Source organism: Peromyscus eremicus, chromosome 1, assembly GCF_949786415.1.
Source record: "Peromyscus eremicus chromosome 1, PerEre_H2_v1, whole genome shotgun sequence".
NCBI lineage: Eukaryota > Metazoa > Chordata > Mammalia > Rodentia > Cricetidae > Peromyscus > Peromyscus eremicus.
In genome coordinates, this window is record NC_081416.1 from 41,218,767 (window position 1) to 41,232,162 (window position 13,396).

General features: G+C 38.5%; 1 protein-coding gene across 1 annotated transcript in view; it reads left to right on the top strand.

Annotated features, from left to right (window-relative positions):
- The window catches only part of Tmc1 (transmembrane channel like 1), a 124,304-nt gene that overhangs the window by 96,410 nt on the left and 14,498 nt on the right, over positions 1 to 13,396 (top strand). Inside the window, exon 15 of the mRNA XM_059265370.1 lies at positions 9,380 to 9,447. Within this exon, the coding sequence (XP_059121353.1) occupies positions 9,380 to 9,447 (68 nt within the window). The remainder of the gene's footprint in view (positions 1 to 9,379; positions 9,448 to 13,396) is intronic.

Here is a 13,396-nt window from a genome sequence, read left to right on the forward strand (position 1 = left end):
TACAAGATTGGTATAAACTGTGTACTCTTTATGTCCCTGTGAATTTTGCTGTAGGACTGGATAATTATCATGCACCAGTTACTATGTAGTACACGAAGGGATGAAAGGACTCAGTGAATATGGTTTTTGCTTTATGAAGCTCACAGCCTAACAGGAGCCTGACAGAGAAAACAGTGGGGGACTATGGAGATTTAAGGAAGACCTAGTTTGCTGACAGGGCTTTGCTTAAATGGAGCTCAGGGGCAGCCTGCAACAATTGCAGAGGTTTCTCTGAATCTCTATGGGTGTTGGCTTTATCACCAGCTTTTCCTCTATGCCCAAGTTAAAATCTCCCTCAATCTTCAGGGAAGTGCAGAGCATACATGGTTCTTGGTCTAACATGTCAACAGGTCTCTGTTGCCCTCTTGTATAAGTAAAACTGGTTTTGGTTAGTCCTTAGTGATGGGAGTCACAGAAGTGATGGTACCCCGTGTTTAAGCCCTCCATGGCTTTGTGAGCACCCCGAATGTGCCCCAGAGACCTTTCCAGGGCTTCCTGTCTCTCTGAAACAGTTTGCTTCTTTTCTTTCTGCCTTAGCCTAGTTGCTGCATTCTAATTTTCACAAATATGGACATTTTAAATTTTCAGTCACAAAAGGATTGTTTCATTTGCACTTAATATTTCTCCCTCAAAGGGATGCTGCTACCCTAGAACTGGGCATGAGCACTTCCTTCTTGTCACTAAGCATCCCTTTAGTATGTCACCTCCTCAGAGTTCTCTGACCACCATTTTAACATAGCCCATCTAATGCTATGGCAGCTTACAGTTTGGTTTTATGAACAAGATATACAACTATTTGACATTTCTTTTTAAACTGCTTATTATCCATCTCCTCCTACAGTGAGGCACCTATGAAAAAACAAATGTCTGTTGTTTGAGCCAGGCTAGCCACACGACAAATGCCCTCTGTTGACTGTGTGGTTGAACTTGCACCACCACATCATGCTACCATCAGGGCAGCAGTAGCAGCTGGAAGAACTTGTCCTCTTTGTCGGCTGGGTCCACAACATTATTCTGGTTGTGTGTTCTAAGCCAGCAATGTTTCTCTTCCCACCAGTGAAGAAACATTCTGCTAGGTGATCTCACTTCCATCTCGTGTTTTCTTGTATATAGACGAAGCCCACATTTAAGATTCTGGGCTATCATCTCCTTGAATTTCAGTGGGGTTTGTGAGCTTGGACAATTCCTGATCCATATGTAGATCATTTATCTCAGGAGGTGGCAACTTGAACTTCTCTAAATGTGTAAATGAAGCTTTATAGTAAAAGAAACCAAACACCTTTATTTGTAAAAAAAAAAAAAAAAAAAAAAAAAAGATTCTGGGCTATATCTATTGGCTATCTGACTTTGAGACAGTACCTTTTATTAGATCATCTCTGTCACCATCACTTAAGGTGCCCCCTTGGATGAGGCAAAAGCAGTTAGGTAATGTCCTCTGGTACACAGCTGTGAAGTAATGCAGCAGATCCTGGATGTCCCTGTGCAGCTTTGCTATTGCTTGCTATGAGGTATTCATCTGGCTTAGATTCATTTCTATTTTCCCTGCCTGATTCAGCTCTTCTGAGGCAGACATAAAAATTGCCATCTCTTTCTTAGATCATGGCTTGTCTTTTGTTTGCCTTTTATCCCTAGCCACTTTCTTCTTAAGTGGTAGAAAAGTTGACTATGAATATGAAGTCAATATAGCATGACCTGGATGCATAAAAGCTGTAATTAAATGACTGTAATTTATTATTTATTGAATGCTGACAGAGCTCTTGGGTTAGTACAAAGTGCAGGAAACAAGTTTCTGTTTTTAAGTCATAAAGAAAGAATTTTCTCTCATTTTACCTTTTGGAAGGTTCTTTGAAGGAAAACTCAGAATCAAAACAAGTTATAAAATGTTAATGTTGGATGATGTATTTTTTGTGGATCATATCATCCTGCCAATTGTCTGACTAACTTCCTTGGAAGCCTGCTGGTGCTGGCCACTATGAGCAAGCTCATACAAGGTGCTGAGGGGCATAGAGATGAGGAAGCTGGAGCCCACAGAGAGGATGCAACTTGGACCTGAAGTCTCGATTTTAATTTGCCTGCCCAGTGTTTGAATATTTTTAATGAGCTAATACTTTTAAAACTTGGAACTTCTACATAATGCATTTTCTTTGTTGAGATATTAGAAAACCTGGCCATATTAGACTCATATTCCCAATTGGGAAGACACATGCAGAAACTCCCACCTTCAACCATGAGCGTATTCATCCTTCAATTCTTCAAACACCACTACCCTTATTTTGCAAACTGTTAAGAATCAAGAAGGGCATACAAGGTAAAGAGCAAAGGACAGATCAATTGTTCTCAGACATTGGTGTGTATGTGTGTGTGTGTGTGGAGAGAGAGAGAGAGAGAGAGAGAGAGAGAGAGAGAGAGAGAGAGGTTTGGAGAGGGAGACGTTTGAGTTGATCTTATAGGATGAATAGGATTTTGAGAGACGAAGAAGACATTCCCTGGAAGGGACAGATGACACAGGGCCCCAGAGATGAACCCTGCGCTGTTTCTGTGCTCTTGTTTAGATTTTCTAATTGACAATTTTTGTCCATAAAGCACTTAGCATGAAGGGAAGAAAAACTTGATGAGGTGAGGAATGATTCCCAAGTATCTTCAGAAATTGAGAGAAAATATGGCCATTCCTGTGACAAACAAGATATTATTTCTTTGTTTCTCATAATTTCAAAATATCATGTGATTTTTGTAAAAAAATTGGAAAATACAATGAAGTTAAATATAAAAATTACAGATAATCCTACCACTAGTGAGAACATTTAAATTATCTGAGTCAAATAATCTTAATATTACATATATATAAATATTATGTATTTGTATGTCTCATTATAGATTAAATATGTGTATATGTGTATGTATATATACATGTGTGTCCATATAGAGATAGGTAATCTATATGCCTGTTTGAGGACACCTGACTGGCTGTGTCACCACATCTTCATGTTACTGCTAGATTATAACATGCTATTTATTTGTGAGCTGAGGACTGAGCCCAAGGCCTTGATCATGCTAACTTGTTCTTCACCACTAAGCCAAAACATTAGCCCTTTATAATATAAACTTATTTACTTTTATTAACATAGATTAATTGTACAAAACAATCAGATTTGCTATGATATTTAAACATAGCATATGATATACTTTTATCATAGTCACCCTTTGTTTACTCTCCCCCATTTTCCCCTTCAACACCCCTGAATGTCCAAATTTTAATTTCATGTCCATTTGAGGCCACCCTACATTCCATAATGATAGAAAACATTCAATCCCTATTTTTATGATTCTAGTTTATTTTTATCATGATGATCTGCCTTTCATCAATTTTTCCACAAATGAGATAATTTTGTTCTTTTAAAATATAATATAAATTTTAATAGTTTTATGATAGTCTATATCTAGATTTAGAAAAATTTATAGTAGTTTATTGCTATATCTATATTTGTTAAAATACTGTCATGATGGCATTTAATTATACTGATATAGGTAAACATGATCATATATACATCATAGTGGTGCCCACAACTTTGTTCCTTACAACATATTTCCCTGAGCTGATTTACTTGGTTAGACAAAGGGTTCCTTTTCTCTCTTTTATTCTCTTTTATTTATTTTTGTTGTTGCTTACCAGTTCAGTGAATGTCTTAACCTAACATTTAATTTACACTGACAACAGATTTCATGTTTATCAACAGAAAGAGTCCGAGTACCTGAAAAGATGTAAGGTTGTATGCCAGCATGTGTGAACAAATCCACCGTCTTATTCATACTTGTGTTTTTAAGGGGAATCTTTGCTACATTAATACAAATTAAAACCATGAGAGATTTCCTTGAGATCTGAGGAAGAGGCTCAACATTATCCATAAGCATGCATGATAGTCAGACCATCTGAGTGGAGTCCTGATTATTTGGCCTTCTGTAACATTCCATTTTTATTTAGTACTATATATCAGAAGTGTTACAAATAATTTAGAAATGTGTAAATTATTTTTTCGTTCCATGTAAAGAAACCAGCAATGCTGTGAAGTAGGTATTATTCCCACTCCATAATAAACTAAGGCTTAGAGAATGTTAAATCAATTACTTATAGCTAGTTAGAAGTAGAGTTACAACTAGAACCCCTGTCCAACTTACTTCAAAGTCATTAACCGCATTTATAGCATATTGAATGTTAGCTGTAACCCAGGATATCTAATGACTCTTCTAAAGAATGAATGCAATATATGGCTTCTTAAATTTCTAATGCTCCCTGGAATCAAGACATTACATTCAGTAGAATAGAGTAAACATGAATGAGTAAATGGTAGAAGAAATGGTAGAAGATAGAATATGCTCCCTAGGTAAATATGAGATTGCCATCAGGAAGACAGCATGGTACAGAGTCAGTAAGAAGATTTGGACATACCTTGATGGAGGAAGAATGAATGTGGAGAACCTGTAGACAGGGTTTATTTGATGGTGCACTCCAGTATGTGGATAGAGTCAATCTGCAGCTAGCAGGATTCTACTTCTCAGCTAGGTTGAAGGGCAAAGCCTCAAGGGCTGAATCATCCTGGTAGATGAAGCTAAAGCTTATCCTAGATCTATGGTTCTCAAATTCAGTCATCCATCAGAGTCCACAGAGGGCCTAGGAGAATTCAGCAATACTGTTCAGTAGCTCTGGGGCAGCACCCAAGAATTAACTTTTCTTAGCAGCTCCTTGGTGACCCTGTGACTCTAGTTTGGAAACCACACACAAGTACCACTGCTCTGGAGTCACAACTCAGGCTAGCCTGCAGCACCGAGTGGAGTGGTATACCTGTGGGAATTGGGAATTGTGTGAAAATGGTCCGGCAGGTCATTGCAGAATACATTGACTTTGAGGTCCTGATTGCATTTCATAACATCTGTATGGTGGCATTCTGCTCCAGATAACTCAATTTTCAGGAACACAATGGATTTCCCCAGGCTTTTTGTCCAGTGAGCCATATATCTTCCCTGGGTAGAAGCCTGATTCCAGACCACTATAAAGTCCCAAAATTAAAAAACATGTCTTCCGTCCCTCGGTTATAATCCTCTAACCAAACACAAATGAATCCTTCTGTTACTGGCAGTGTAGGCTGGATGAGTGGCCATGGGTGAACTTCCTATACCACTCTCATTACATTACCTCAGGTTTCACGTAAACATGCTGATTTCTCCTTTCCTCATGCACTATCTAACTTTTAATGCATTATTTTCCCATTTCAGAGGCAATTAAACAAATATATTGCAAATTAATTTATATTTGATGAAGTATTTTCTTTATACTTTAAATATAATATAATCTCATGTTTTCAAAAAGCTTCCCTCTAAAAGAATGAACACTGAGTCATACATATCTACATAGCTTCTTGCCTTCTCATAAAAGTGGGGTGTTATGGGCTTACTACATGACATATTGAATTTCATTTTTAAAGTGTTTACAGAGAAGCGATTTTTTAAATAACCAGGCTTAGTTTTAATAAATATCAGATTTTAGGTTACGAAAGGATGTCAGAAAATTTCTAGTCAGGAATTGGTGGCTGTTCTCTGAAAAGGGATGGGCAATGTTTTTGACTTTGTGACTGATGCACTCTCTGCTTCAGCCAAAAAGCTGTGTTTTACTCTAAATCTGTGAGAGACAATGCATGAAGAGTAGGTGCAGCTTTATTCTAATAAAAAATCACTTACAAAAGCAGATGGCCATCCATCTTCAGTTTATGGGCTGTAACGCGCTGACTCCGGGTCTATTTTATTTCATTGATTTTTCTGTGCGGAAACTGGGTCCTCAAGAGATGAATGACTGGCCCACCTCATGTACTCAGGAAACATTGGGGCAAATGTAAATCCAAGTTAAGTGTCTAAACAGAAGACGACAGGGCACAGAGGACACCCTTGCAGCCTCACTGCTTCCTGTCAGTTTAGAAAACCAACACCTTACCCCTTTAGTTACTTTCGCTGTGTTGGGGAGGCCAGGGGATTCCCGGTATGTCCCGTGTGTTTAAGATTTATTATTATTTTATATGTGCATGTGTGAGTATCTACTTGTTTGAATGTGCAGTACACGTGTATTAGTACCCACAGAAGCCAGGAAAGGTGTTGGATCTCTTAGAACTGCAGTTACAGGTACTTGTGAGGTTTCCCATGTGGGTGCTTGGAACTGAACTGAGGTCCTTTGCAGCAAGTGCTCTTGACCAGTGAGTTGTCTCTCCAGCCCCTCCTTCGTGCTCTTCTAGTCAGCTAGCTAGGTGTCAAATAGCTCATTTTAAATGGCTTGGTGGGAGAATAAAAAGACAAGCACTTAAAGGGTTCAACTTGTTACATGTCCCCTACTTGGCTAAATCCTGCTACCAAAAGAGACCCCAGTTGAAGGTTTGATTCTTGAAATGATAGCAAGAAGCTGTTCTAGGCCACAGATGGTGCAGACCACCCAACTGAGCAGTTTTCAAATGTGTTTTGGAATAACACAGGCTCTGGGTAAAAATCAAGCTCCAGGCAAAAAGCTTAGACAGTATAGAACAAAGCACTCCAGTGAATGGAGAGATCTGGAGCTTGTATTGTCCATGGAGAGGTACTTCTTAGTTTCTTTCCCTGCCTTCCTTTCTCCCTTTCTTCCCTCCCTCCCCCTGTCTTGCCTGTCTTGCCTTCCTTCCCTCTGTTCATCTTTCTTCTGCCCTTCCTTCTATACCTCTCTCTCTTTCTTTTTTCTATTTTCTTTCCTCTCTCTCTTTCTTTTTTCTATTTTCTTTTCTCTCTTCTTTTTTTCTATTTTCTTCTCTCTCTCTCTCTCTCTCTCTCTCTCTCTCTCTCTCTCTCTCTCTCTCTCTCTCTCTCTCTCTCCTCTCCTTTTTCATCTATCTGTACAGGGTCTTACACATCCAAAACTGGCTTCTGACTTGCTGTGTAGCTGAGAATGATCTTGAACTTCTGATCCTTCTGCCTCTGCCTCCCAAATCTCAGATTGCAGGCATGCACACCATGCCCATTTTATCCTGGGGCTAGGGTACACAGGTGGGGGTTTACGCATGCCAGGTAAGTGTTCTATCAGCAAAGTTACAGCTCTACTCCCATAGACTTTGGAGGTGAAGGACACTTTTTATTGTTGATTTCAGAACACAAGCTTTAGGCTAAACCTTTTGTATCCTGTGAACATTATGCTTGCAAAAGAACTTCAGACTGAATACTTTACATATATCCTCTAGCACTGTCTTGAATAACTTTATATTGAAATTATCCAGGTCATCTTTGTCCTTATTGAACACACAGGGCTGTTCTTCATTATGTCTCATCTTACCATTTTATCTTATTTAAGCATTATTATTCTGTCACATTTGCTGTTTGTGCCCTGGTTCTGTTTCAAGGTAGACTGTCCATGTTTTTATGTTGTGAAGGAAAAATAGAATTATTTTTGGGAAAAGTAATATAAATGAGGGTTGAATTTGTAAGAGTTTTGACAAGAGGCCTTGACAGGGATAGCTTTGTTGAGCATTCATATCAGAGACCTATTATATCTTCTTACATGTACCTTCTTATATTATTTAACTTAGTTCTTTGCCAATTTCAGATGTGTACATAATGCATTCTGGTTATTCTCTCCTTCCACCCTTTTATTTCCATATTGCCTGTGAGTTCTTATGCACAAAAAAATTGAGATACTTTCTGGTCACTGTGGTATGTTTATGTATGTGCCCATGTATATGTATGTATATTTGTGTACATGTATGTGTATGTATACGCACATGTGGATGTATGTATATATATACGTATGAGTATGCATGTATTTGTGTATGAATGTGTGCATGATAATATATGTGTATATTTATATGTATGTATGCATATGTTGAGGGACAGAGTTGTTATTGGGGCTGAAGAGAGTAGGATCTACACTGTTGTTAGAACCTGCCACACTCCATGTTTCTCTCATGCACTCTTCCTAGCCCTCTTAATTCCTATGCTCAATTTGTTAGTCTACCCTGAATTCTCTATCTCAAATGAAGAAGAAGCCAGTTGTATTGACCATGATAGTTAGCATGAAGTCCATTGATTTAGAAGCTTTCCTAATAGGACAGCTCATGTATTACCAGGAAACCTTTGGCTGGGTTGCCCTTGGACAGGTGTTTACTGCAATACTACTGGGTGGCCTTAACGCAAGGGCAGCTTGGAGCTGCTGCCCTGAGCTGGACAGGGTTGTTGATGACATGGCAACTGGGCATTCAGTTTAGTATTTTCTATATTTTTCTTTCTATATTTACTTTATTGTAAAGTTAATTCACATTTTTGTTGAAAAAATGTTAAATACATAAATCTCTGTGTCACTCCCATTTGCTGATAACTTACTGGTCTTTTTTCTACTTACAGTTCCACACACGATTTCTTAAAGAATACTACATGAATATATTAAATAGTAGATCAATATATTTTTGTTTAACATTAGAGCACAGTTTTCACTGATATAATAGCCTTCCAAACTGGCCAAAGTTATCAGCAACAACATATCATGGTACAAGTATATTGTATAGGGGTTGGAGAGATGGCTCAGAGGTTAAGAGCACTGGCTGTTCTTCCAAAGGTCCTGAGTTCAATTCCCAGCAATCACATGGTGGCTCCCAACCATCTGTAATGAGATCTGGCGCCCTCTTCTGGCATGCAGGCAGAACATTGCATACATAATAAATAAACCTTAAAAAAAAAGTATATTGTATGTATCTAATGTTGGTCACATAAATGGTTTCATCACTCCTCATTAAAATTTATCAGCATTTCAGATAACATTGTTAAGACTGTTCCTACAAGTAGACTTACCAGATCAGAGAAAGTGGGATTGTGAAAGCCTTTAAAATGTATTGTCAAGCTGTTTCTAACGATTAGGATTCAGTTTTTACTTTCATCATTCAGGTAGAAGACAGTGCCCTGTCATACTCTCATCTGGGGATGTCATACACATACCATGGGCACATGTGTAGAGGTCAGAGAACAGGTTAAGGGATTTTTGTTATTGTTGCTGGTTTTTTTTTTTCTCTTTCCACCATGTGGGCCTCAAGACTGAATGCAAGTTGTCATGCTTGGCAGCAAGCACCTTCACCAATGAAGCCATTTTGCCAGCCCTATGACTGAGTTTGAAAATGAGTCTTTGTGTGTTGAAAAGCATTACATCCTTCTCGTTCTATGTATTCTAGTTATTCTTCTGCTGCTGTTGTTGAAGGGGAGTAGTGGGCTTAGGTGTTTTGATGTGAAGCCACTTGCTGATTGCTTCCAGTTTGAAATGCTAACCCACGTGTGTGTGTGTGTGTGTTTTCTTTAGCCTTCATACACAGAATTTGACATCAGTGGCAATGTCCTCGCTCTGATCTTCAACCAAGGCATGATCTGGTACGTCATCTGGTGGACACTTAAGCACATAGGGAAAGTCTCCAAGGTCATTGTTGTAGAAGGAATTGCAGCTAGCTGTAGAGAAGACCCCCATTCTGTGGATTCCAGCTCTTTATTTTCCTAGGTAGATGGGTGGTGTGGAGAGCTTAATTTTTCCATATTTTAAATCATCAGCTTGTTTGGCAGAGTTCTCCTTCAATAAAAATTGAGAGTCTGTGTTCTTTCTGCTGGACTGATTTGAAGATTCTCTTCTTACATCTTGTCACACCAAGACTGAACAGGAAACTGTCACTCATCAATGGTCAAGCACATTAGCACCTGGAAGGAATGAGCTATGTTGTTGTACATGGCTTTTGAAAAAAAAAACTGATAACATTTTCTTGTCACTATTAGACACACTAAAAGCATATTTAATAACTTTTTAAAAATCTTACCAAATCCAGCACCTTCTAGATCTAGATACAACATTATTTTAGGAAGTTCAAGTTAAAAATAAGATCTTCATTTTGTAATGTGTTGAACAGGGCCATTTGCACAAGGGAATTTTTATTTTGATGCGAAAAGATTGTCATATCTTCTATTAAGTGGAGGCATTTTCACTCTAAATTCTGACAGGTTATGATAAGTTGATAGAGTGAAAGCCAGTTTTGAGTTTTAAAAATTGAATCACAGCATGCAATTCATCTGGGGATGATGTGTCTTAGAATCTGTCATTCTCTGCTGAGCATCCCAACCCACAGGCAGTTACAGTCAAGCTAGTTTGTCTTCCTAGGGACATGTGCTGAAGGCAGCATTGTACTAACTACACCACCGTCCTATCTCAGGTGCCAGGATAGCTTCAGCTAGTGTTTCTTTTTTAAATTAGCTTCATATATCATTCAAATATGTCAATCAGAATCATTAGACCCAGTGAATGCTGATAGAGCCTGGAGCACTCTGCAAACAGGAAAGCCATTTTGCTTCAGTAAAGTAAGGGTCACTCCCAAGCCTCCATCATTCCACCAATGGGACCTGTTGAGTTTCTGCCTCCAAAGGTGAACCAGTACAAATAATACAAAATATACAAATATTTTTCTTGGCTGTCAGGTCAGACATAGTTAAGAATGTAATTCCTGTTCCCTCCCTTACTTTCTATGTTTTAAAAATATGGCTCCTGTGTCCGGAGAGTCATTAAGGAGTACAACACATCCTTTATTCTCCACGTAGAGAAGAATAAATGACAAAGAGGGCTGACCTGAGTACTCACAGGCTCAGCAGAGTGAGGGAGCAGCTCCTACGGGTTCTGATCTTTTTTACCTCCCAGCGGAGAAGCATCTTCCATGGCAGAAAGTGGGTAGCACAGCTACTAGACTGATGCAAAACTTGTTCCTCCTACCTGCGGCATCCATACAGTGCCATCAATGCCTCTGGACTGGAGATGCCACCGGTGCAGACTTAAGCTGAATGTCTATTGTTTTTTCAGAGCTATCACAACAGATTGGTCTAGAAATCACTTTTATTGTCAGAAAAGCCATTGTAATTGCTACCCTGATTGATTTTGCTTGTAATTTTGTGACTAGTCTGCTATTGTTCATACTACAATACTGAGAAAATATAATTGTTTTTTACAGTTTGTTAATGAACAGAAAACTGCATGCTTGAAATCTCTGTATTACCACTTTGTGTTTGTCCTTCTACACTGGTCAGGCTTGCTTGTAGTGAATTTGATTAGAACTTTAGGTACAAGGGTATATAGTTTTAGGAAAGTCTAGATTTTAAATGACATACTCAATTTTGTCTTAGAATCAAGTAGGTTGTGCATAAATGAAACAGATCCCTCCATATCTTAAGAACTCAAGAAGTGATTAGTGTTTTGTGAGTATAACAAAGAAAGACATACCCCTGAGTTTCAGAGGCAAAATAACTATTATTCTATTACTTACCATGAGATTAGTATTTTTCACGGATATTCTTTGCCTAACTTCCAGGAAGTTGGTGAGTGGTATGGTAGGAAGTTGTGGGGAGGGTAATATGTAAAAATAGCAGATTATTTCTGCACAGGGTCCACACACACCATGATTCTGTTAATTTCTAAACATGAGGAGCTAGTGCCCATTAGCCATTTTCTTTTAAAGTAATCAAAACATAATAGGGAATTTTATGTTCTGTTCTATTGGTTTGTGACTTGAAACATTAAATTATTGCTTTAAGAGTTGCTGAAGATTGCAGATTACTTACACAAGTATCGTTAAAGTGAAAACATTTGTTGAGATTTAACTTAATGATCAATATACCTTCATTTGCACACTTAGTTTAAAATGTATTTTCTGTAATATGCTGAAATGGGAAAAGCACATAATATTTTTAAAAGAGCAGAATATAGAAAGGCAGTAAATATTAAATGGTGGTGTGAGAGAGAAGAGTTCCAGATCCATTGGGTCTCCTCCATCCAGACTGTCCCCTTTCTCCCCTCATTTTCTCAGGTGTTCGGGGTAGAGTAATTTATGTGATACATGCATGGTTCTGGAGCAGCAAGACGGGCCAAATAAAAATGCTTCCCTTTGCTTTTATCATCTTAGAAGAGAGTCATTTGATGAAGCTAAGATGGTGTAATGATGTTTTTAGCTGACAGATGATGGCATCAGGTCTGAGTAAGGGACTTAGTGGGATGAGCTGATTATAAGTCACAAACCAAGATGAGATGACCATTAAGACTGAGGCATTGGGCTGGAGAGATGGCTCAGAGGTTAAGAGCACTGACTGCTCTTCCAGAGGTCCCGAGTTCAATTCCCAGCAACCACATGGTGGCTCACAGCCATCTGTAACAAGATCTGATGCCCTCTTCTGGCCTGCAGTCATACGTGCAGACAGAACACTGTATACATAGTAAATAAATAAATCTTAAAAAAAAAAAAAGAAAAAAAAAAGAGACAAAAAAAAAAAAAAAAAAAGACTGAGGCATTATTGTGCCAGGACTTGCTTTTCTAGGTTATGCCTGTCAAGTCATATGCTCATCATGTCTATGTTTCTTTTGAAATTATTGTATACTTATTGTATTAGTCAGGGTTCTCTAAGGAACAGAACTAATAGAATGAAATGCACATATATGTGATTTTTAGAGTGGCTTACAGGCTATGGTCTGAGTAGTCCAGCAATGGCTGTCTCTTGACAGAAAGGCCAAAGATCTAGTGAGAGTTCAGGCCATGAGACTGGATGTCTTAGCAGTCCCAGTCTGGTGCTGGAGTCTCAGCGAGGTCCTATACAATTGGAAGTTTTCAGTTAATGTTGGAATTCCAAAGAAGTAGGTTCTAACACCAGGGAAAGATACCTCAGCATGGATGAACTTGCCAGTGAGAGCGAGGGCAAGCAGACAGAAAACACAGCTTCCTTCTTCTATGTTCTTTTCATATGGGCTGCCACCAGAAGGTGTGGCTCGGATTTGAGGTGGATCTTCTGATTTCAATTGATGCAGGTTTACCCTGGGTCTTCCAGCTCAAATAATCCAACCAAGAAAAATATTTCACAGGTATGCCAAGTTGCTTGGGTCTTGGTTACTTCCAAATGTAGTCAAGTTGACAAGCAAGAGTATTCATGAGAAGCCCACTTCTTGTTAAACTGACACACAATCATATCTCCTTATATTGTGCTTAACTTCCAAATGAAAACAACAATCAAGTCATAATTATGCTTAACATAACTATCCCACATTCCACCACAAATGGATTATAGGGAAAGAGGCAAGATTCTATGATGGACATTCCTCTAGTCTTATAAGTCATTTACATATAGCCTGTGTATACATGTATACACACACACAGAGGTAGGTAGTTTTAAGAAAACTTAGATTTTTGAATTGTGTGCAAAATTTTGTCATGGACTTGTATTGTACATAAATGAAACAAAACACCTCACATCTTCACAACTTAGAAAAATAAAATGTCTGGTATGGGCTGAGGGAGCACTCTGATCC